The 25,335-nt window shown below is 48.8% G+C and overlaps 1 protein-coding gene across 5 annotated transcripts in view; it reads left to right on the top strand.

The window, feature by feature from the left end:
- Positions 1-25,335, top strand: part of dlg1 (MAGUK family member discs large 1) — a 735,259-nt gene that overhangs the window by 141,475 nt on the left and 568,449 nt on the right. For all 5 annotated transcript variants that reach the window (XM_055076706.2, XM_055076707.2, XM_055076705.2 and 2 more), the window contains one exon: positions 7,135-7,254. In XM_055076706.2, coding sequence (XP_054932681.1) covers positions 7,135-7,254 — 120 coding nt within the window. The remainder of the gene's footprint in view (positions 1-7,134; positions 7,255-25,335) is intronic.

The following is a 25,335-nucleotide window of genomic DNA, read 5'->3' as shown; positions in this document are numbered from 1 at the left end:
ATCATCATCATCATCATTATTATTATTATTATTATTATTATTATTATTATTATTATTATTATTATTATTATTATTATTATAAACCTACTGCGGGTAACTACAGCCCTTTTCCTCTCCTATGCGAAGCATCTAAATTGTTCGTGTCAACTTTGCACTCAATCATTTCACCGTCTGTTGAAAATACTATCATTCCTCAGCAGCACGCATTCATATCGGGACGCTCCACAACTACCAAGCTCGTTAGTTTCGTGATGCATGCCTCTCAAGCAGTGTATAAGAAAGGACAGCTGGATGTCATTTATTTTGACATCAGTAAGGCGTTTGATGTCGTATGCCACAAAATACTCCTTCAAAAGTTGACACAACTTCATCTGCACCACTCTGTCACAGCACTGATAAGAAGCTACGTACGCTACCAGTACTGCTACGTTAGCGTAAATGGTCAGCCGTCAGAACTTTATGCGTTTACAAGTGGAGTTCCTCAAGGGTCTGTCCTGGGCCCTCTTCTTTTCTCGCTGTTTATTAACGACGTTTAGACAGTCATTCAAAATTCTTCAATTTTGTCATAAGCTGATGACTCGAAATTTTTCAAAGCTGTAAAAAAAATGCTAATGATTGTGCCGCTCTTCAGAAGGACATCGCAAATTTTGCGTCATGGTGCGTTGAAAACAAGCCGGTCATAAATGCATCAAAAACGAAAGTTGTAAGCTTCACGCGGAAGACTAACAGGACTTTATTTCCCTATAGCGTTAAAGACGTTCTTGTGCCAAGAGGTCAGGGAACGAAGGACCTCGGAGTGTACTGCGATAGCTCTCTGAGTTTCTCGCCCCACGCTCAACAGACGAGGCAGCGTGCACTTCGAACGCTCGGCACAGCATGTCGGGTGACGAGAGACTTCAAACAACTTGGGCAATTTGCAACTTTGTATTCTTTTTTTCTTTAGAAGAATACTACCAGCCTGAGTGCCAGGCTTTAGGCAAGCGTAGGCGTACAAAGCAAACGTGACATTACAGCATTTCATACATGGGATCGTTACAAACACATCACTAACCAAATCACCATGAGGACCAACCAGCACGTACTGCCAAGTTTTGTAAGAAATAACAGAACAGAAAAAAAAAGGAAAAACAAATATTACAAGACAAGATAATAAAGACAGTGCAACTTGATGTGTATATCAGATATGCGATGTAAGAGCGTATATCTTCCAGTGCTTGAGTACGCCTCCGTGGTTTGGGGCGGCGCTTGTAGATCAAATTGTGAACTCCTCGAAAATGTGCAAAAAAAGTTCACATCCATATATAAACATAGATTCTGTCAAAAGCCTTTCTCCATAGAGCTAACAAAGGCACTCGCCACGTTACCTACCCTCACCTGTAGACGCAATAAATCAGATGTTCTTTTTGTTGACAGATTAATACATGGAGAAATCTGCTGCTCGCACTTGCCTTCTAATGTGCGCTTTTAAATGCCGCAGAAAGGCACAAGGAAACAGCGCGCCTTTCAGCCTTCAGATTTCTGTGACGCTCTATCTAGAGCGCAGCCGACATATAACGCCCATCCAGAGTGCCTGGATATCTTCATGTCTAATTTTAACGTTTTCCTGAAAGGAGTTGCAGAGGTATTTGAATAACTGAACAAAAACTCTCATATCTGTTGTCTTCCATCATTCTGTAATCCCTTTTTCTGTTTCTCCACTTTTGCTGTGTAATTTCTTCCTGTACACATTTTATGCTGTCTTAAAGTCTGTATTCGCAAAATTATTATTCATTTTTTTTTGTGGGTGCGCCCGAGTGTATGTGTGTGTGTGTGTGTTTGAGCTTGCATTGTTCTTCCTGTGCATTCTTTTGCAGAGTGCGCCAGCACCAATACTCTCGTGGTTGTTCCTGGGCACGTTAATAAACACTTTTGATTCGTTATTATTATTATTATTATTATTATTATTATTATTATTATTATTATTATTATTATTATTATTATTATTATTATTATTATTATTATTATTATACGTAAATGTGCCTCGAGCGGCCAGTCGTGCGGACATTTTGCTTATATTCACGGGAGGCTTTCACACTCGGAGAATCACTTTTAGGTAAAACAATTGAGCAACGGAAAACTGTATCGGGAGTTTTTCATGTTGCTCTACAATTTTCTCATTTACACTTTTCACACAATTATAATATTTCAGAAGTTGAATACATAATTAAGACAAATTATGTCATTGGGCGGAATGCAAAAGAATCCCACATTACTTTGGTTCTGTCCAGCTACGTAACTTTTGCATATTTTTAAATCTTGGTGCATGATAGTTGAGACAACTTATATATATATATATATATATATATATATATATATATATATATATATATATATATATATATATATATATATATTTATATATATATATATATATATATATATAAACGAGAAGAAAGGGGGTTAACCGAGGGGCTCGATTTTTATTAGTCATATCAGAAGCAGCCAACACACACTGACACCAAAGACAGTGTGTGGTGTCAGTGTGTGTTGGCTTCTTCTGATATATATATATATATATATATATATATCACAGGTGTCGTTGACCACGAGAAGGAAACTTACAAAAGAAAATGGGTAGGAGTGCATACGGCCGGCATTACCAAATCCTGACTGGGAGCTTACCACATTCGTTCAACAGAAAACTGTAAAATCATTGGATTTACCGGTGCCTTAACATATGAAGCAGAAACTTGGAGGTTCAGAAAGAAGCTCGAGAGCAAGGTAAGGACCGCGCTAAGAGCGATGGAACGAAAAATGTTAGGCGCATACGTGAACAGTCGGCAAGAGAGCGGTGTGGATCAGAGAGCAGATGGGGATAGCCGATATTCTAGTTGATATTAAGAGAAAGAAAGAACGGAGCTAAGCTGGCCATGTAATGCGTACAGCAGATGACCGCTGGTCCATTAGATTTTTCACAGCGGGTGCCATTGGAAGAGAACGCAGTCGAAGAAGGCAAAAGATTATTTGGGATGAGGAAACTAGGAAATTTGGAGACGCAAGTTGGAATCAAATACTGCAAGACAGGGGTAATTGGAGGTCTCTGGGAGAGGCCGTCATACCGTGCAGTGGACATGAAAATAGGATGATTGCGATTATGACTAGCCAGTGACGGACGATAATAAGAAAAGTGATATTCACGCCACGGGACCCACGATAAAGGATGCGAAATGAGGACGCTCTCTCTTTCCCCCCACCATTCGGCATTGTTTTCTTTCTTTTCTTTCTTTTTGCGAGGAGTTGGGTTATTCTGATTATTGATAACACAAGCATATACCATACTGATCTCGGCTTTCGCTAGGTTTCTTGCGATTACTGAATTTTCTTGCAATTACACGTTTCTTGATCGTGTTTCTTTGCGATTACTGAAGACCGACAAGGTAGCGGAGAGAGGGGAGAACGCATGGCTAGAAATTTAGAATAGTACGAGTAGCGTGAGGAATAAATCTGGGCTCAACCGCGTGTGACCACCTCATTTCAAGATGCTTCTGACTGGTTGGAGTAAGAGCCTGTTCTTGTCTCATGGAGCCTAATACCATCCTTCCTTAACTGTGTCGAATTTTTTTGGACCTGCAATCACAGGGCCGCAGGCTTCGCTCCTTGGCTGTCGCGTTTCCTTCTCTGACGACTGAATTCGTGTATAGATGAGATTCTTCTTCATTTGCTTTGGCCAGAAAGCTAGTTATTTGAACATAATGTTAATTCTGATCACTTGTGCGTTGTATGGAGCATTGCTTCCTTCAGAGAAACGTGCGACAAATAAAGAGACGAGTTTGTGGCACTGCGACGGAGCCACGCGGATACGGTCCGCTCAAAATTTAGATTGAATTCTGGAGTTTGATACGTCCCGAAACCCAATATCAGTTTTCTTTTTTTTACGTGCATCTAAATCTATTAAGCACACGAGCGCTTTTGCATTTCGCTGCAACCGAAATGCCCGCGGCCACCGCGATCACTATCGAACCGGGAATTGGGGAGTTCAGCAGCGCTATACGCCATAACCACAAAGCTAACGCGGCGGGTATATATACTGCGCACTCGCGCTCCCTGTTTACTGTGCGGCCAACCGTTTATCATTTCAGTTCGCTTTTTGCCCAAGTAATTCAGATGCCAACATTGCGGTTCCGTCGAACAATTCGACTTTCCAAAGCTGCTGCCTGACAAGAGCGCCGGGCGCGTTGTTGACGCGAAGGCTTCGCCTTTTCTCCGCCCAGCAGCGAATGTTTGTGTGTGTGTGTGTGGGGGGGGGGGGGGAAGAGGAGTCTCACCTGCGTTGGCGGTGCTGCCTGCAGCATTGCGGGTCAGCGGTTTCCCAAGCAAGCCCGTTCCACGCTCTCGCCATAGCGACGTCGGGCCCCGTGATGCTCGTGCATCAGACACGAGAAATGGGTGGGTCGAGTTCGTCGTACCGGCTCCGCTGGCTAACACCGCCGTCGGTCACTCGCCGCCGCCCGTGGGGCCACGGGTCCGCGCTTTTGCCCGACAGGGGATCGAGGCCTTTACCGCCAAGCTAAAAGGACGCGGCGCATGAAGGCGGAAGAGGGAAAAGGGCCGGTGTCGTAGCGACGGAAGCATCGCGTGCGTGCGTGCGTGCGTGCTTGCGCGTGCCGCCTCTTTCCCCCGTGCGTGGCTCCCATCTGCCCGGGTCATCAGGCGCGGCCTGAGCGCGGCGCTGATCCATCTCGGGGGATTTCGCGGGCCCTCCCGTGCCGTCCCAGCGTGTTTATCATCGCGGACCAACGCCTCCCCTCTCTCTTCTCTGAGCCTCGCAATGCGGCGTCTGCGCCGGCGATCGCCGAGCTCTTAGCATGCGGCTGCTGCTGCTGCCGCCGGTGCTCCGGCGCTGCCATTCCAGCGGGTCGTATACGCGGGCGGAGCTCCTCCGCGTGTCTGTGTGCGCAAGGATCGCTTGCATTGCCTGCCGCGCTGCGTGGGAAGGCACTGAGAAGGAGACGTGCTCCGTAATACCTGCTGACTGGCTTTTTGCTGGCTGCCCAAGAAGCGCGATCTTTGGAGATTGGGGGAAAAAAAAGGGCTGATTCTCAGTTTGCGTTCGAGATTTAGCGGAACTGGAGGTGGGCGGTTGAGGGGGGTGAAGCGTAGAACTGTCACTGAAGTGCACGGGAGCTCGGCAAACCCTGCAGTGCTGGAGCCACTACTCACATGGCTTAGGAAGAGGAACGTTGATTTTGAAAGATGGGCAAGTTTCGGCTTTCTGTTTTGGTTAAGTGCCGATGATCTCAGTATGTAGTATACTTTCAGGTATGTTTTCTTTGCCTGTGTCTCTGTTCTTTATTACGCGTGATGAAATAAAAGTCAACACATGCCCGTTGCAACGTTTGCTTTTATCACGTACGTCCTGATCATTGCGCTAATCTGACTGCTATATGACTGCAGTGTCTTCAAAAACAGTCTTTGTGCGAGCTGTTGCATTTGAAGAGAGCGAGACATTGCCTCTTCGTGCTCGCATCTTCGTCATGCTCGTTGCCGGGCGAACTTTGCTCGTCTTATTCGTCGTGTTCAGGATTGTTACGCCTTTGCTAAGTGAGGTGTGAGGTCGCCGAGCGTCATCACTGTTAATCGTGTGAACATCGTCTTTCATAGAAGTTCACGAGAGGTTTATAGCGAGGCATCGCACACGGTGGTGGTTCAGGGATTGGGGCTTTGGCATAAGTAGGGTTCACAGTCTTTGGTTTGTATTTCCACAGAAAAATTCGTTTTCTTTTTTTCTGTGAGTATATTTCTCCACAGCAACTTTCACATGTTTCGAAGTTGCCCTCCTTTCTCTCTTTTTCTCTTTTTTTCGATATCTGGTTCACTAACTTTGTTGACGCTGGAACCTCGTGTATGACAGTAGAGCCTGCTCTTCATCGTCGTAGTTGCATACAATACAGGGAATAGCAAAATTCTCTAGAAGTCTAGCAAAGGCACAACTCCACACGGCGATGGAGAAATTAGAAATGAGTGCATTTCATATTCGAACACAAATAGAATGGGACTTGATGTACATCCAACAATATGCGGGTAGTGTCCTAAAGGGGGGGGGGGGGGGGAGAAAAAAAACGAAAAAAAAGTTTGATACGACTTTGCTTAAGTGGGATACTTGCCCTGTTCATCCAGCACTAGGCTGTTCATCCAGCACTAGGCTGCAGCGCGATGACTCCTAGGACCTATAGATTGCTCTCCTACCCATTTTCGTACCCTCTACTACCGACGCTTCTTCGCAGTTTCGCCACAGCGTTAGGCGAAACCGACGCAAATAAGAATATATTGTCTTGGCCATGGAGGAAGGAAATGAACTAGGAGGACGCATTAGGTCGCGCAGCGACCCTTGGCAAGCGAACTATCTGTGAAGTCATTGCCTTCGCTTCCTTCCTCGCAATGTCGGCCCAACACTTTGTCGGCCCAACACGACCTCTTTAAACTGGGCGTAGAGGTTGAGAATGTATGTTCCCGGTAGTGTTTAATTGATGCGGCACTTTTTCGGTCGCCCTGCCGCAGGTCTACCTGCAGAGCGGGAACAATAAAACCTACCGTGTGCTCTGACGTGATGATCACGTGTTGGGCTCAAATTGGCTTCAATCGTGCGGCGCAATGGTCCCTCTTGTATAGTGCTTATTTCCTTGCTCCATGGTTTTGGCGACATGCTGATTCGCGACCTTGGAATTGCCAGTCTCCTTGTATCGAGAGTGCATGTGTGCATGCATATGCATATAGGCTCGCTGCTGAACGTAGAACACTCTTAACAATTAGGTCAACTTGCTTTCGCTGACGCTTTTCGGCTAAAACCGGATTCCTGAAAAAAGAATTTGACTGACCTTGTTCTTACCTCTTGTTTCCTCTCTTTATTTATTTATTGGTTCCAACCGAAAACGCTGCTTCCTAGGTATCAGGCTGCAATGAACACTTTGTGGGAAGTATAACGCAATACAACGTTAATCTAAGCACGGAGTCCACCTTTATCCCCCTGATATATACTGTGAGCGGCAGGTTGTCCGTGTATGTAGTTTCGTGCACTTCGCTAGCGTCCACTCTAGCATGTAGTGATTGAACTGACGTGACCGTTCACACACACCGTCCGTCTCTGTTTTTGCGCAGAAGTACCGGTACCCGGAGGAAGTGGACCTCCCCCCCACGTCGTCCCGGCTCAAGGACGTAGATGGCTTGGGCACCAGCGTCGACCACTACTCTTCCAGCGCCGTCGAATCGCCCAGGAAGGTGAGCAATCGTTGGGCGCGCTTTTCTTTTTCCCAAGTATGCGCTCAAACAAAAACTCCTATATAGCAGGCCAGTGCACTCTACTTTGTGACGTCACACTACTTGGACCGAAATTTCGGTTGCCAAGCCCGGCGTGACGAAAGCGCTGATGTCAAAATCACCGCGGCTACCTTGGGAGCGTTCCCGTTGGATTCTATGGCCGTTGGGCAAGATAGCATGACGTCACGGGTCGATGTGCACCGGCCTTGTGCTGCTCGAAGCGGCTGCGAGTCGTCGCTTAGGGCTTGGGCGAGCTGTCTCCGCGTTTCAGCTATCACGCTCCGAACGCCGTTCAGAGTGCGGCGGGGACGTGTGCCTGGATCCGTCTCTGTCGTTTGGGCGGGCTGGATTCGGAACTGCCCTTTCGCACGTACAGCGCAGCTTTTTGGTACTGTCGGGATTGACACCGGTCGTGCATAAGGGCCACTTATCCGGATCCGGACGTCAGTATGTGGAGGAACGCCTGTAGAGTTCGCACTTGGCGTCCTCGGTTTTGTTGCAGAGGTCGTCGTTTCTGTTGCGTTTCGCGTTCAACGTGGAATGCGCAATCTCAGCCATCCATTCGTCGGTCGTCGTCAAATTTGGACTGATATAACCGGCCAGATGTGCTGGACCAATGTAACGCGTTTTATTAGCAACGTATCGTTCTACAGGCTGTATTTTGAAGATCGCGCAATCCTGGATGCACTGCCTCGCGCCATGTAACGCGCAAAGCGCATGCGCTAGCGTCCTGTTGCTCTCGCTGCCTGACTTGCGCGATGAAAATGTCAAAGAAGTACCCGACGAGTTGCCGGCACGATCTAAGAAGTGTCAGTAAATTTCGGCATCTTTAAATAAGCATGCCGGAAAGCAACTGCTGCAGCTGTTTCAGCACTTCTCGTTAACCTTATAAAGCGGCAGCTGTCAGTCAAGGAAAGAAAGAAAGAAAAAAAAAAAAGGGGTCCGGCGTGGCTGCCGAAAAAGCGTGCCAATAGGTCTCAGGACCTTATCACTCCGACTTTTGAAGCATAATGGACTCGCTCGAAAGCTTGCTGGACGTGGTTCTTGCTACGACGCGTCGTACGTCGAATCGCACACGGAATCGTACGATGTGTCTGCCGCTTTACGGTTTCTTCCGTGGTGTAAATTGTATTGCTGGGAGTCTTCATCGATTGTTGCCAAATGCCTGATTAAAGGATCCAGGTTTCACCGCCCCAGCATGCTGCACAGGTGCACTTCATGGTGTCACAAGTTTCGTGCAGATGACAGAGAAGGTCACCATTAAGTCATCGCGGCAATCACTACAAGATACACAAGGATGCAGAACGGTCTGATGAGCCACCGCAGCTGTCGCTTTCACTGTGTTGTGTTGTCTATTAATGGAGGACCGCAGGCGGTTCCTTGGCGGTTACGTATGTTTGAATGTGACTCACCGATGGCGTGGTGAGCATGGTGAGCGAGTTGAAAGGGTAGTGTGGGTTCTGATTTTGGCAGCTCCGTTATTCTCTGCCAATCATTAAGTAACTGATTGCTTCACTTTGTATCTATAGGCGAAGAATGCGCTAAATTATTAAGCACATAAGCTATACTGTATGCTTTTCAACCTGCGTACGCTGGCCGACTACCAGAACCTGGAAAGACAACGGCTTTCTGAGGCCGCCCGATAAAGAGTTCTTCTAATCAAACCCTTCTAATGCAAATCACCGGAACTATCAATTTTAGGAGCATCGTTTGGTTGCAGCTTCCTTTTCTTTTTTTCAATCTTCTTTTTTTTGTTTTTCCTACTGGGTAAGACTGAGTGGGTAGCACTATAACTGTTGAGTGACTCCGAAAGCTGGGAAACAGTCTGTGTTGAATTCAAACAGTTCAACGGCTGCCTGGCTATGTTCTGGCTGTGCCAGCGAGATTTAATTAATGCAAACTGGGCGGAGTCTTGCCGCTGACGGAAGCATTCGCCGCCCGTGTCCCTAATGACTCTTCGCCTCGGAAAGGCAGCAGCGTTCTTGGAAGAGCGCCCCACGACGATGGAAGTTTGCGTTTCTTTCTAACGGCGAAGGGCTTCTCTGCTGAAACCGCTGAAACTCCGTGCGCGTGGATTCCATCTTGAAATCGCTTTAGAACACGTTTTCCTCGTTTTCCCTTCGTGCTCATGGGACCAGCGCATCGCGCATAATAACGATACATATATATTTCTTTGTTCGCTCGCTGTCCCTCTCTCGTTTGCACTCATTTCGGCGTCCTTAAGTGGTTATGTGTGAGTTTTGTTTGGCAGGGGAGGGTCCAGTGGTTGCAAATTGAGAACGTGCCAACTTAATGGTGGCAGCGTCGCGGACGCTCGCTGTGGGCGGTGCGCCAAGTATGTTTCCTTTATTTTATGTTTTAATTACAGCGGAGCTGTGTTGTACGCTAGGTTCTAGCGATTTGTGTGCGTGGGCAAAAAAGATGGCGGCCACCCCAGAGCTAAAAGAGCTAAATCATGAAACAAAAGTGTATCGCCAGTATGCCGCAGCTGCGCTTAATCGCGAGAAATGTGAAAAAAAAATATCGTAATAAAGAAAGTAAGACCGGAATAGACAATGTTCTGTATGGATTGTGGTTTGAGGACCACCGTAAGCTTATCTAAGTTCCCTTTCACCCGTGCAGTGGGTAGGCCGCATGCGGTGCGGACTGCGGAAGAACAGCGTACCTACGAAGAACACCGTCGCGAACAGAAGCGGGAATGTGCTCGGCGACGGCGGGCGGCACGTAATGCGGACGAAGATCGTGCCGCCAACGCGAAGCGTATGCACGTTTGGTTGAATCGCCCCTACCGACTCCCCACACCCATCGTAATTGTGGGTGATTTAACCATAGAGGTGTCTCGGCCAACTAGACGGAAAGTGGGTCATGGCGTTTCTCTTGGGAAAGTTCGGCATTGAATTTTTTTGCGCAACCATCAGTGTGCCCTCGACGCGTCATCTGTCATGTGTAGACTTCACATTGAGAAAGAGAGATAGAAAGATAGAAATAGATAGTTAGATAGATAGATAGATAGATAGATAGATAGATAGATAGATAGATAGAGAGAGAGAGAGAGAGAGAGAGAGAGAGAGAGAGAGAGAGAGAGAGAGAGAGAGAGAGAGAGAGAGAGAGAGAGAGAGAGAGAGAGAGGATACAACATTTATTTCCAAAATTTGGAAAGATTGGTCACACCCTTTCGCTCATGCGCTCGAGATAACCTCGTTACCGTGGACGGAGGCAGCCTCCAGCGCAGCGTTTATGATATTCAGTTGGGTTTTACGGTCTGAACGAGCCATGGTTGTCTCCCAGATTTCGTTCTTGATATTTAATGCATGCTTTTTATCGGTGCATTGCCTAATGATAATTATGTGGAAGAGGTCTGCGATGCTACCACATAGGTTGCAGGGGGGATCGTAGATAACTTGATATATTCAGCGCATAGAGGCTGGCGTTGGAAATGTGCGCGTTTGCAGTCTCCTCCATACCCATTCCTCTCTTTTGTCGAATTGTTTATGTCATTGTGGATGTTTCTGTCTACCGAGTTTTTAGTGCTCGGTGATTTCGTTCTAGCTGAGTAGCCGTTCTGCCGGATTGTCGCCCGCTTCATCTTCGTCTCCGCTTAGTCATCTGACCCGGTATGTGAGTCCTCGGTCGAAGGCGTCGGCAGATTCGTTGCCGGGGAGATGTGAATGTGCGGGGGCCCATTTCAGAACATTTCTAACATTTTTGGGTATTGAATTTAGCAGTCTAAGTGCCTTTCTGCATATTATGCCTCTTGCATAAATAATAATCGGTGTCTTTGGATCACTGATGATTGTTGCCTCACCTTCTTTGTTGAGGGCTAGGGATAATGCGCATTCCTCCGCCTCTTCTATAGGATATCGCACGGAATGGTGGTTGTGACTTGTCTGTCATCGGGCAAGTTGGTGGCCACTGCCACTGCGGCTTTTCTGCCATTGTACCAGGCAGCGTCCGTGTATAGTACCCGTCTATCGTCTTTGTATGTTCTCTGAAGGGCTTTTGCCCTTTCTCTTTTTTCCGGGTGATATATCGGATGCGTGTTTCTTAGGGAATTGGGGAATGATGAGTCTGTCCCTGATTTCATTCGGGATGATGTCACATTCGCCTTTCCCTGCTATGGGAAGCTTGATCTTTAGTTGTGTCCGATTGTTTTAGTCTTGTGTATTGAGCTGTGGTATGTGCTTTTATGAGCTCTCTTAAATCAATGTGTAACCCCAGCGCCAGTAATCTCTCGGTGCTGGTGGTTACCGGTAGGCCAAAACTTTGCTTGTTTAGTTGTAAGATGAGTCCATTCATCTTTTTTATCTCATTTTTGTGCCGTTTGATGTGGATGATTTGATGGCGCTTCGTATACTATTCGGCTGATTGCGAAAGACTGGATCAGCCTCAATGCGTTGCTCTCTTTCATGCGCCGGTGTTTATTTGCCACCCTCATAACCATTCTCGTGATTTGTGTCGTCTTCGCTTCAGTTTTCTTAATGATTTCCCCCTTGTGGCTCTTTTCCGTAATATGTAGACTCAAAACCCGGATTTCTTTAACTGCGGCTATTTCGCCTTCGCCAATCTTAATTTGTATATCCGGTCTGTCTTAGCGACTCTTCCGGCCCCTAGAAGTGGGTGCATAAAAGAGAATTTGATTTTTCTTGAGAGCATGCCAGGCCTTTAGTTTTGGCCCAGCGTTCTATACCGTGGTTGCTGTTTCTGCAGCGTGGTTTCGGTCTCTTGGTCACCCAACAGATGATGTCGTCGGCGTACAGACTGTAGTTTAGGTCGGCTAACTGATCTAATTCTTTTCTGAGGCTAATAATAACTGCCTTGATTAAGAAGGGGGAGAGTACAGCCCCTTGTGCGGTTCTTCTCGCTCCCAGCTCTATTTCCTCAGGGTGGAAGCATCCCAGGTGCAGGGTTGCCGTCCTTTCCCCGAGAAAGTCACTGGTGTGCTCGAAGGTTCTCTCACCGAGACCTAGGTCGGCCTAGGACATTATCGAAGGCTTTCTTTAGGTCTAATCCCATTATGGCTTTTGTGCCCGTTGTGTTGGTTCCTGGGTTTAACATTTGTTGTTTTAGCTGCAGCAGCACGTCTTGTGTAGAGAGCTTTGGTCTGAAGCGTAGCGTGGTGTGTGGGTAGAATCCCTTTTGCTCCATCTGTCTGTTGGTGCTGGTGATGACCGCGTGCTCCATCAACTTCCCTGCACAAGAGGTGAAGGAGATGGGCCTTACGTCGTCCAATGATGGTTTGTTATTGGGTACAGGAACAAAAACCGCTGACTGCACGTTGATGCGTTGATTGCACGTGTTCGAGATGCGAGTTCTCCGCAGAGGTACCAGTATAGCCTTGGCTCAGATATTCTGCTGCGTTCTTGCTCTGAGCGCGATGCGGCAGATTAGATCCTTGGACTTGAGGGTCGTATGGCAGGAGGGAACGGGAGGCGACGTCTGTCTATACGGTGGTGCGCGTCCAACTTTCGGTGCACGTTAAAAAAAAGAAAAGAAAAAGCCGTAAACGATGGACGTAAGTCTGCGCACGTCCTCTACGTCGTCTCTCATGTAGCGTGTCGAGGCGCAGCTTTCGCGACGTAAGAATGGAATTAATGAAATGCGAAAATCCTCCAGAGAATGTCGTCGTGAGTCGACGTACGGTGTCGCCGGCCCCGTTATCTCGGCTGTTTCGCGGTGACTGTCGCCCGCCTAGGACATGGTGCGGAAAGGCCGGATCTCTGCTTCCTGCGTATTCCTCTCACGATTTCCCGCCCTTCCCTCGCTTCCGCTTCCGTATATATGTGTGCGTGCTTGTGTGTGTGTGTATTTCAAAGGATTTAAAGTTAGCACTAGGAGTCGCTCAGTGAGTTTGTTTTCTTTGGGATATTAAGAAGGATAGGTCATTGCAGTTTGGAATGAAAGTATCATTCTCACCTTTGAAGCCGTTAGCTTCGGCTTCATGTCTCAAGCGCTGGACGTCAGCGAAACTACGTATATGGACGAGCTGCACTTTTGTAAAAGAAGGGGGCTCTCTGCCGCATTGCGGGAAGCAGCGCGTAGGTAGCGCGTAACTGAAATGAGGTGAGCTAATTTGCCTACATCAGCATTAAAGGTGGCACCGCAGCGTCCTTGCGATTTCACATTTAGGTATGGCTATTCTGGCTGCATTACAATTATTTAATTAATCGGTAATTATTAATTCGTTATATAATATAGGTAATCTTATCAAGAGCTTCTCACTACTCAGTTATCTTCTGATGACGTCCCTTGCTGCTGCGTTTTGTTCCGAGTCTCAAGCGTGCGCTTTATCTTTCGCGTTCAGGGTCCCCGATTGGCGATGTTTCAAGTTCATCACGTGTGCGTAGTGAATGCAGTAAATGCAAGGTTCGCGCAAGAATGTGACAAACAACTACAATAACAAGAGCGTGAGGCTCACTGATCGTCGCTTCTGTTTTCACTGCATCACGTTAAGGCGCCGAGCCGATGGAAATCCGCAGCAAATGAAATCGAGAAAGGCCGTCAGCGCTGCAGCGCCGCCAGCAATCTGGCAAACGAGCGTTTTTTTACTCGTAATGTACGAGAGCCAAATTGAGTCTCCAGTAGCTTACAAAGCAATTGGGCAGCTCGCATGCTAGTTCACTTTTTATTTCGGAAGGCAGTCGGTCCGCCGCGAGCAAATCGCGGCGCTCTTTGTCGCTTAATTGCGTGTCCTCCTAATCCCTCCCAAACTTTCGCCGTTGTCTAAATTGACCTTCGGCCCTCCGCGCTTGAGAATCAGCGAAACGTTCCCTCTCGCGCTCGGGAACGCGCTTGTCCCTTCACGTGGCGCCATCTGTTGGAAAAGTAGCGAGACAGGCGCCGCTCGCGTAGCACGCGCTTCCGCAGGTGGCGTTGTGCATCTACGGGGTGTAAAGTCCCTCAATGATTCCAAAGTACAGACAGGCTTTGATCCAGCCGACGACGCCAGCGATAGGCTGGTCGGTGACATGTGACCTTGCTCCGCCCCTTTGCCACCATGAAAGTTCCTGCGTGCCGGGGGAAGTGCGCGCGTTTCGCCTGTTGTGCTATGCACACTGCTGCGGTAATTTCGTTGCGGGAGGGCCGAATGGCCTTGTTGCTTTGCGGCTGGGTGCCGAAACCGGACGAACGATGGCAAGAAGTTATTTTGCATCCCGCGCGGTAACCAGAACCTAACCAGAAGAAAAGTATGCTTGCACAGAATTGGACGGAAGGACTTTGAACTGCCGGTAACTGCACGGTTATGCGACGCAAGAAACACAGAACGATACAAAGGTGCGATAGAAAGTATACACGTGCATGCGTCGAGCTATGATAGTATTTCACTCGCGCGCATGAATGTTGATGGCCGAAGTTTGTGGATATTATTTATTTTAGTTCATTATGAGCACGCTGAATAGCTCAGTATGACCTAGGATGCAAAGGACCGAAATGCCTTGTTGCTGTGCGGGTGAGTGCCGAGATCAGACGGAGGACGGCAAGAAGTTATTTTGCCTTCCGCGCGGCAAACAAAACCTAACCAGAAGATAAATGTGGTCGCATAGAATCGGACGGAAAGACAGAACCGTCGGTAACTGCACGACTATGCGAGGAAAGTAACGTAGAGCGATACGAAGCTGTGAGAGAAAATATACACGTGTGCGTGCAGAGCTGCGATAGTAATTCATTCACGCGCATGAATGTTGACGGCCGAAGTTTGTGGAGATTATTGATTTTAGTGCATTATGAGCCCGTTGACTTAGCAAGTGCAGTATGACCTAGCATGCAAGTAAATAGTGGGGCAGAAACGCATTAACTCGCTGACAAATATCCGCATTGCGTTACGTGCGATAAAATATTGTAAGCACTATTAACGTACTTCGTCGTTTTCATTTGTACATAGCCATCATCATCTTCACTGTTCTTCGACTTCTTCGCGCGTGGGCTGGGGGCGTTGCCTTTGGTGGAATAAACAGCGCTGGACAACTTGATCGGTCTCGGTATTATAAAGTGGTGGAGGTACGTCAAGATCCCGACGTCCTCTCGCGTTCCCGTCCTCCCTGGAGCTCCGTTCCGGTCGCCGCCTGCACCCAACTACCCCTACAACAATGGACACTTCCGACCCCGGCCCTTCCGGCGCCTCAAACCCTACCACACAGACGACCCCACCTGCGGCGCCCTCTTGGACTGTGACGAGCCCTCAGCGCGATCCCCCTGTCTTTGCGGGACTCCGCGGTGATGACGTAGACGATTGGATCGACCACTACGACCGCGTGAGTTCTTGTAACAAGTGGAACGACACCCAGAAATTGAGGCACGTCGCCTTCTACTTGACCGGTGTTGCAAAGACGTGGTATTTCAACCACGAATCCGACATCGCGGATTGGTCCACGTTTACCTCGAAGCTGCGGCAAATCTTCGCTTCCTCGTCTGGCCGTGCCGAAGTCGCCAAACAGAAGCTGGGAACGCGCCGCCAACTTCCCCAAGAGTCTTACACCTCATACATAGAGGATGTCTTGGCTCTGTGCCGCCGTGCGAATCCTAGCATGACGGAAGCCGAACGCGTTCGCCACATCTTAAAAGGCATTGGGCCTGTCGCGTTCAACGCCTTAATCGTGCAAAATCCGGCTTCTGTCCAAGACATCACTTCAACGTGTCAACGCCTCGACGAGCTGCAGTCTATTCGTCTTCCACATGACAGCAGCGATCCTCAGGTTGCTCATTCTCCAGATCTACGTGCTCTTATCCGCACCATCATCCGCGAGGAGCTTCAACTACAAGACCTAAAGCGTCCCCCTGCTGCCTGCGCACCAACCCCCACCTTCGACTTGCGCGAGGTCGTAAAGCAGGAGTTGACAGCGATGACTACACCCACGACGCATCTTGCTCCGGTAGCGCGCTCCACCCCTACCTACGCGGATGTTGTTTCGCTACCCACCCCTACCGTGACTTCCGTGCCTACTGGCGTTTCCTATGACCATTTGGCTTCGATGGGAACCAGAGCACTTGCTGCGTCATCGTACCCTCAGTGGCGTCCACCTCGTCCGGTTTGTTTTTACTGTGGCATACGCGGCCATATATCTCGCTTCTGCCGCCGGCGCCAGCAGGATGAAAGGCGAGGCTATGCTGAGCACGAAAGAGACCGCACTCGCCGATCAGACGACTACTATCCCGGACCGCACTCATTCCCTCAACAGCGTTCTCCGTCTCCACCAGCTGCTCCCAATCTGCCTCATAGTTCCCGTTCGGCCAGACGTCGTTCTCCATCCCCTTACCGGCGCTCTACATCACCACTTCGTCCCACTTCCCATTTTGTCGACCAGCACTCGGAAAACTAACTGTTGCAGTTTTTGGAGGGGAAACTGCTTCTTATCGGTCTTCAAAAATTCCTCCTGTTCGCCCGGCCAACATGCTTTCTGTGACTGTCGAAGGTGTTCCCGCATCAGCTCTCATCGATACCGATGCCGCCGTTTCTGTTCTTCGGAGTGATCTGTGTTCCCGGCTCCGTAAAGTAAAAACGCCTTATCTTGGACCTATTTTGCGTGGCGCTAATAATGCATTCATTCACCCTGACGGACAGTGTACTGCTCGTGTTCTCATCGACGGCATACGCCACCACATCGAGTTTATCATCCTTCCAACGTGTATCCATGAACTTATACTTGGTTGGGACTTCCTACATTCTGCTTCAGCCGTCATTTCATGTAGAGAAGAAGTTGTCCACATCACAGATACAGAGCTTGAACCTGTTGCGGACTCTTCACTTTCATGCGTGAACTTGGTCCTCGATTCAGACTACGTCCTGCGTCCTGGTCACGAAGACGTTGTAGCCGTAACGTCCAGTCAGATCGCCGACGGAGACGCCCTAGTCGCCCCTTCTTCCCGCTGTACTTCTCGCGGAATTCTCATTGCCACCTGTCTCGTCCGGTTTTCACGCGGCCGCGCCCTTCTGTCTGCTTGCAACACGACCCCAGATCCTGTGATGCTGCCCAAAGGGATGACTGTGGCAACCCTCGCCGACACTCAACCAATCTCTCTAGTCACGCTTTGCCCTTCTTCATCGCCAGCACCAACCTCAGGTTTGGATGATTCTTTCCCTCCTCCAGCCGTTCTTGGTTCTGACCTAACAGCCGCGCAGTCCGAAGCCTTAATGGTGGTCTTGGCAAAACACAAAGCCTGTTTCGATAGCTGTTCCTCTGTGTTGAGCCAAACTCCTGCGGCTACACACCGTATCGAAACCGAAGGTTCCGCTATAATACGACGACGCCCCTATCGTGTATCGCCGTCCGAACGAAAGGTCATTGAACAACAGGTCGCTGACATGCTTGCGCGGAAGATAATACGACCTTCATCTAGCCCATGGGCGTCTCCCGTGGTCCTGGTAAAGAAGAAAGATGGCTCAGTTCGCTTTTGCGTGGATTATCGAGCGCTCAATAAGATCACACGCAAGGACGTATATCCAATACCTCGAATTGACGACGCTTTGGACACACTACAAGGGGCGGAGTATTTCTCCAGCATTGATCTTCGATCAGGATATTGGCAAATTCCGATGAACGAGACTGACAAAGAAAAGACCGCATTCGCTACACCGGATGGCCTTTATGAATTTAACGTGATGCCTTTTGGCCTTTGCAATGCTCCTGCCACATTTGAGCGCATGATAGACAACGTACTTCGTGGTCTAAAATGGAAGACATGCCTCTGTTATCTGGACGATATTGTCATCTTTTCGTCTGACTTCAGCCAACATCTTCAACGATTAGACGAAGTTCTCAAGTGCCTTGCGAATGCTGGTCTCCAGATCAATACAAAAAAATGCAAATTTGCAACCAAAACAATAAAAGTATTGGGTCACGTCGTCTCAAAAGATGGCATCCAGCCTGACCCCGACAAGATTAGTGCCGTTCTTCAGTTTCCTCGCCCCCAGCAACAGAAAGATCTACGTAGTTTCCTCGGCTTGGCGTCATATTTTCGTAGGTTTATACGCAACTTCGCAGCAATAGCAGCTCCTCTACACAAGCTACTGGTTACCGGTGCCTCTTTCACGTGGACTAGCGACTGCGAGTCGGCTTTTCAAGCTCTTAAGCGGCATCTTACTTCCGGACCAGTGCTTCGCCACTTCGATAATCGTGCCCCCACCATACTCCATACTGACGCAAGCGCACAAGGTATTGGCGCAGTACTTCTGCAACGTAATACAGCATCTAAAGAGCAAGTCATAGCATATGCCAGCCGAACACTTTCTCCAGCTGAGCGGAACTACACCATTACAGAGCAAGAGTGCCTGGCTATCGTTTGGTCGATTCAGAAATTTCGCCCATACCTTTACGGCCGCCACTTCACCATCGTCACCGACCATCATGCTCTGTGTTGGCTGTCATCAATGAAAAACATGTCAGGACGCTTAGGACGCTGGATACTCCGCTTGCAGGAATATGACTTCACTATAACGTACAAGTCTGGAAAACACCATCATGATGCAGACGCATTGTCTCGCTGCCCACTCTCACTCTCTCCAGGTAACGCGCCGTCGTCTTCCCAACCACGTCGTTCCGATGCTACGCCTGCCTCTCACCAACTCTCGATAACATCCCTGGACCAAGTTACGCTTTCATCACGCTCTGATTTCGTCTCGCTTCAGCGGGCCGACTCCTACTGTCGAGCTCTCATGGATCGCCTTAGTGGGTTCGCCGAACCGCCCAACAGCCGCTTGCGACGCCAACTTCGACAATTCCGCCTTCAAGGTGGCGTGCTACACCGCTACATTTACCACCCAACAGGTCACCGGTGGGTCCCAGTTCTACCTCGCTGCCTTCGTTTGCGGGTATTAGAGGCACTTCACGACGATGTATCGGCTGGCCACTTAGGCTTCCACAAGACTTACGACCGCATAAAGACCCGCTGCTTCTGGCCTGGCCTATCCTCAACGGTGGCCAAATACATTGCCTCTTGTGCGTCATGTCAGCACCGCAAACGCTCGACATCCCCTCCTGCCGGTTTACTACAACCTCTCCCTTGCCCGGACGCACCTTTTGAATTTGTTGGCATTGATTTATATGGTCCCTTGCCGTTGACACCCTCCGGTCACCGTTGGATTGTCACTTCGGTCGACCATTTAACAAGATATGCCGAGACTGCCCCTCTGCGATCCGGCACCGCTTCTGAGGTCGCCGACTTTTTCTTGCGCGCCATCGTCTTGCGCCATGGGGCTCCTCGCGTTCTTCTCAGTGACCGTGGCAAGGCGTTCATTTCACAAGTCCTCGAGGAAGTTCTTCGAGCCAGTAATACCGTCCACAAATCTACGTCCACTTATCATCCGCAAACCAATGGCCTTACTGAGCGCTTCCACCGTACGCTGTCTGACATGATTTCCATGTACATCCGTCCTGACCACACTGACTGGGATAAAATTCTTCCTTTTGTGACATTCGCATATAACACTGCTATTCAACGAACTACCGGCTACAGCCCTTTCTTCCTTGTGTATGGACGATCTCCTTCCACCATATTCGACAGAGAACTATTTTTCGCACCTTCTTCGCCTAACGCGTCGCTTCCGGAAGATTTCGCTGCCCGAGTTGCACATTGCCGTCAAATCGCCCGGCAAAGCACAGAAGCTACCCAAGCTGAGCGCAAGCGTTACTGCGACAACAAACGCCGTGACCTACGTTTTCACCCTGGAGACCAAGTCCTGCTTTGGACTCCAGTCCGCACCCCAGGCCTCTGTGAGAAGTTCCTTCCACGCTACATTGGCCCATACACCGTTGTGCAGCAAACATCTGCAGTGAACTATCTCGTTCGCCCAGTACACTCCGTCACTGACCGGCGCCGCCGGAATGCTGAAATTGTTCACGTCTCGCGGATGAAGCCCTTCACTCCCCGTTTAGATAATCTCTAATCTGCGGCCAGGCTGGCCGCTTCCATGACGGGGGGAAGTTAGTGTAAGCACTATTAACGTACTTCGTCGTTTTCATTTGTACATAGCCATCATCATCTTCACTGTTCTTCGACTTCTTCGCGCGTGGGCTGGGGGCGTTGCCTTTGGTGGAATAAACAGCGCTGGACAACTTGATCGGTCTCGGTATTATAATATAAATTTCAGCAGCGAATTCTACTTTCACACTTCCCTGTGTTTGCGCGCGTTGTTAACTGCGCTTTACAATATGTCCAAAAAGTCATTTCCAACTGTGCATATCGTAATCGTTTTTTGTGCATTGCATATGTGAATAAATATATCCCTAAGTGCCTGCATTACTCTGCTCTTAAAAACGAATACTGCATAGCCACTGCTACTGGCCATCAAATAATAAAGTGTAATAGTATAATACAATTTATCAAAGTACATTACATACAGCTGCGAGCTCGTTCCTTCTATGTTTCCCATACAGTCGAAGAATTTTGAGTAATCGGCAATGCCATTTTACTGATGAAAAACACACAACTGCAAATTAGCATAAGAAAAACGCCAGAAGCTATACACGGATCGCCAGCAAAACACAATGTAGTAACAGCTAGGCCAATCCGCTTGCGTTTCGTATAAGGGCGCCCTAATTCTTACGGGGCTTTAGCGGTGCACGGAGGCGAAAAGGCATAAACACAACAATGCGCATCATGATTCAAGTTTACGTGGCGACGTCGCACGGTTCACGAGAACAGTCAACCGCATTCACACACGTGCACACACTACGCTCGATGTTGGTGTGCCGCGACATTAGATCGCGCTGGCAGCCCGAACACGATCGAGGAGACTCGCTGACATGATCCATACCGCCGCTTTAGAATGTCACGACAGTTGCACTGGCTCGTAGCACTGAACCAGAAAACAAAAGCCGTCGTGTATTCGCTACACGACAAACACACTCAGCGGCAAGAAGACTGTTGGCGCACTCATTTCCACACACATACAGGATGTTGTTTAGTTGCCTCTGAGGGTCGCACGTTTCAGCGACGTTATGTCGAAACTTTTCGGTCCAAGTCACTGTCAGCCTTCTTTTTTTACCCGAATTTTTTGTTCAAAGTAACCGCTATGTGTACGCAGCATTTTTACGAGCAAAAGAATTCACAGAGCAAACAGGATTAAGCGCAAGCAATCACCAAGGCTCGCAAACGAACGCAAACGAACGAAAGGTAAACATGCGGAATCGCGAGGCGATCAAGCACGCATTCCGTGAGCGCTTTTCTTTCAGCGCTCATTTGAAATTAAAGGACTAGATTCAGCAGTTCGGGCCCTTCTTTCGTTTTTCACCACAGTCAGGCACCAGTAGCGTTTTATTTCCACGCGTGTGCAGATATTTTTTCACCTCACGAATGCCGCGGCGCCGCGGTTTAGCTTGGGCGCAGTCTGCTACAGGAACTTCCTAGGTGGCGCGCGCGGCAGATGTCGCTACCTTGTTATAGAGGGACCTTAACGGTGTGTAGTGTTCCTGTATATGCTCCCGCAGGGAGCAGAGTTGCGCATAGGTCCGCCGCCGTGATCCAGCTCTGCAGCGAAGCCACTCCTCGCGCGCGCAGGAGCCAAATGCCGCGCGGTGTTCCGCCTTTTTCTCTGGTGGTCGCAAGCTACAAGCGCCAATTGTTCGCAGGCGCTTAGCAAAGGGCACTTGTTAATACAGGCTACGCTCGAACGAGTCATTCGTGCAGCCGGAGGGGGTGGGCTTCCAACCAACCGAAACTTTGTATGTACCTATGTAAACACGCATATACAAACACACACACGAACGTACAAATATGGGGTGGGACCGCCTTCGATTCCCCAAAATAAAATACTCCCGTGGCTTGAACAGCTCCAAAGTTTGCTCGCAAACGCGCAGTACGTTGCCACAAAAAGCGGTGCAATGATTTTCAGCATGCATATGAAGTTGTCTTATCATGGTCAGTAAGCAAGAAATGTTTTAAAGAGTGTTTAAAACTTCACACACGTAAGGTGGACACTTAGCGCATTTTGGCTGCCGAAACCAGCCGATTAATGACCGTCGCCAAGAGAGCTATCGTGCCTGCAGTTATGTCAGTGACCGTTAACAGGGCGCCATTTATCACTAACCATCGTTCACAACAGCTGCACGTGTTCGATACATGCGGTGCAGACACAGATTTAAGCCCATTTCAAATGTTGACATGTGCACATTTTAAGCAAAGCTTACTTTTATTTACTATTACTATTAAGTAGTACTTACTATTTAGTAGTGCTTACTATTTAGTAGCAGCAAATCTGCAAATAGAAAAATATTCAAGATGCAAGAGCTTCAAGCTGCTCCTCTGAACGCACGATCGACGGTCCACTGATTGCAATGGCGATGGTACTGACGGAAACGACGAGTTCGCATGAGTCGGCGATGCGCCCGTAAAGTTGGCTTCGCAGCGGCGCGGATCATTTGACGTCATTTTTCGCGCTCGGCCAATAGCGGTGCGAGTGGCGCCGGAAATGGTATGCGCAACTCTGCTCCCTGCGGGAGCATATACAGGAACACTAACGGTGTGTACGGTGTGGTTCCTCGACGCCAGCAGCCCGACGGCGACGCTGCTACCAAGGCACTCTATCATAAACACACACGCCGCACGGTCGCCCGTGTGTAGCCATTGGAGAGTTGAGCCGTGATGACTAATCACGCAAGGGCAAGATAACGATTCGCATTTCTGAACCGTTATAAGATTGCAGATGCCGCTGCCTCACTTCCAGCAATCCTTCACTTCGCCGCCTTCTACTCCGCTGCATTGGAACCTGCGGAGGTGCTCGCCCTAACTGCTTTCTAACAACCGGTAATTGGAAAAAAAAGAACAGTTTGCCTTTGGTAGACACTCTCAACTACTGTAATACGTACCCTGTAAATTTGGCTGCGGGTGTTTTGGAGATTCGAGCTGGCTTGTACACGCCACATATGCTATCACGCAGCGCTCGGGGCTGTGGTAAGCTGATCGCCGAGTTGGATAACTAAGATGTGAGAGGGCCGCATCATTCACAAAAACGCCGAAGTTAGCTTACAGAGAGCATCCTTTGCTTTTCGACTTGCTTTCATGAGACCTTCTTACGACGACCAAGGAGTCCATGACGGTAAGCTGTCTTCATTTTACCGGCTTCATAGTCGCCTTCTGTAAATACTAAGGCTGCGAAAATATTCGAAATTTTGAATTTAAGTCGTGTATTCCTTGCTTTTCGATACGCATCCCGTTCGAGTTCTGGCTGTTCGACATTCTGAAATATCCGTTTCTCTTCGAATGCAAGAGCTAACGACACTTATGAAGTCTTGAGGGAGAGAGGTCGACGCAGGTGAGTTCTGTTTTGAATGCTCCTGCTGCAGGAGAGTCGACAACAGAAAACAGTTGTTTGTTCCGTATTTACATGCTCCTCAATTGATCGGACGTACTCCTTGTTACGTCACAAGAACACAAAGGCGTTAATTGGACGTCCCTCCTATCCAGACGTCAACGCAGCGTGGACACCGACGGTTGAAGGGTCCTATAAAAGGCGCTCACCCATGAGCATGAGCTAAGGATGAAAAGGAGGGAACCCCGACAAGGAATTCAGAGGCGCAGTTAATTAGGCGTCTGCGACGAGTCAAATCACCCCCCCCCCCCCCCCCCCCCCATCCCTCAGCGCTTATCCAGCCGTCAACTCAGCGTGGACGCCGGCTGTTGCAGAGTTCCACTAAAGGCCCTCACCCCGCCCTTTACCTGGCAGCTTGAGCGAAGAAATAAAGGGGGGGGGGGGGGGGGGGGGGATAACGACGAACGAACTTGCTTTCTTTCCCCAGGTTCCAAACTAGTCCCTTCAGAGCAGAGTTACGGCGGGTTAATGCGAGCATGGGCGTGGTATCGCCACGAAGTCAACGATGGTTATTTTTCTGCTGGACAGTCTTCAGATTCCTTAGTCGACTCGCCTAGGGAAGACGGCGGTATTAAAAGGACGCACTTTTCGAGAGTGAACGGAGGCTCCTAATGTGAACTTGGACGTTTAACTTGCTCCTGCACGTAATGGGCTTCCGTACTGGAGCCGTGTAACTAAGCTAAATAAACCCATTTTCCTTCATTTTCTACAACCTGACGTAGTAGTCGAGGGGCTTGGTGGATTCCATGCTCTGAACGCCACCATAGCCGCAACGTCCTGTGTTCATCAGCGTTTCATGCGTGTACCAAATAATGTAAAAGAAAAGTCTCTCTCTCTCTCTCTCTCTTTCGCTTATCGTGCGATCTCCTCACGAACTTTACATTTCGTTTTGTTTAGAAATGATAAAATATTCCATATTGGGTTCGCTATTTCTAAGGCCACATTTTTTTTTCTCGAATTCGATTCGCAAATTTCGCTGTTCGAACACTTCTAGTTAATGTGGAACAGTGATTGAAAGAAACATGGTTAGCTTGACGCTATCAATCCGCCCGTCATCTCCGACCACAGGCGCGGCGACGCCGCTGAGCCCGTCTACATATTGAGCGGTCCCGCGCCGAAATATTTTAAAACGCCTCCAGCGTCTCCTCGTCATGGAGAACCAGGAGAGCGAGGCCAACACCCTCTCGAGGCCCCCTAAGGCGAGCAGACAGGGAGCGCCATGCGCCGGAGTCGACTGCAAACACAGCGCGATCTCTGTGCGGGAGCTTGCCGCTGGTCGGCGCTGTTGCGGCAGCGTGTTCCGGCTGGGCTGCAGCAGTTGCACTCGTCCGTGCGCGGTCTTTACAGCACTGGCCTCTGCTTATTCAGGCCGTATCTTTAATCTCTATTACACATTATTTTGATTACAACACGTGAAAATAAGCAGCGCTGGTTAGGCCCATTCCCATATGCTTGTAGTGGGCATAATAAACTATGTAATTACGAGCACCATTTTTGTTTACAAAGCAAGACAGTACAGAAGTACTCAATTTCTGCTGAGATAATATAAATAAACTCGAATAAACAGGAAGCGGGAATCAGAATAAGGCAATACATAAAAAGAAAAGAAAAAAGAAATGCGTGATAATGGAGTCCCAACGTGGGAGCGGCCCGCAGCGCGCTGAGTCGCGTACCTCAGGACCTTATTAAAGTTTTGCATCCATCCATCCATCCATAATGGAGTTAGCGTAGCCTACAACATA

The sequence above is a fragment of the Dermacentor andersoni genome, chromosome 2 (assembly GCF_023375885.2).
Source record: "Dermacentor andersoni chromosome 2, qqDerAnde1_hic_scaffold, whole genome shotgun sequence".
In the NCBI taxonomy this organism is placed as follows: Eukaryota; Metazoa; Arthropoda; class Arachnida; order Ixodida; family Ixodidae; genus Dermacentor; species Dermacentor andersoni.
Note: the sequence above shows the minus strand (reverse complement) of the source record. Positions and strands in the feature narration are given on the sequence as shown.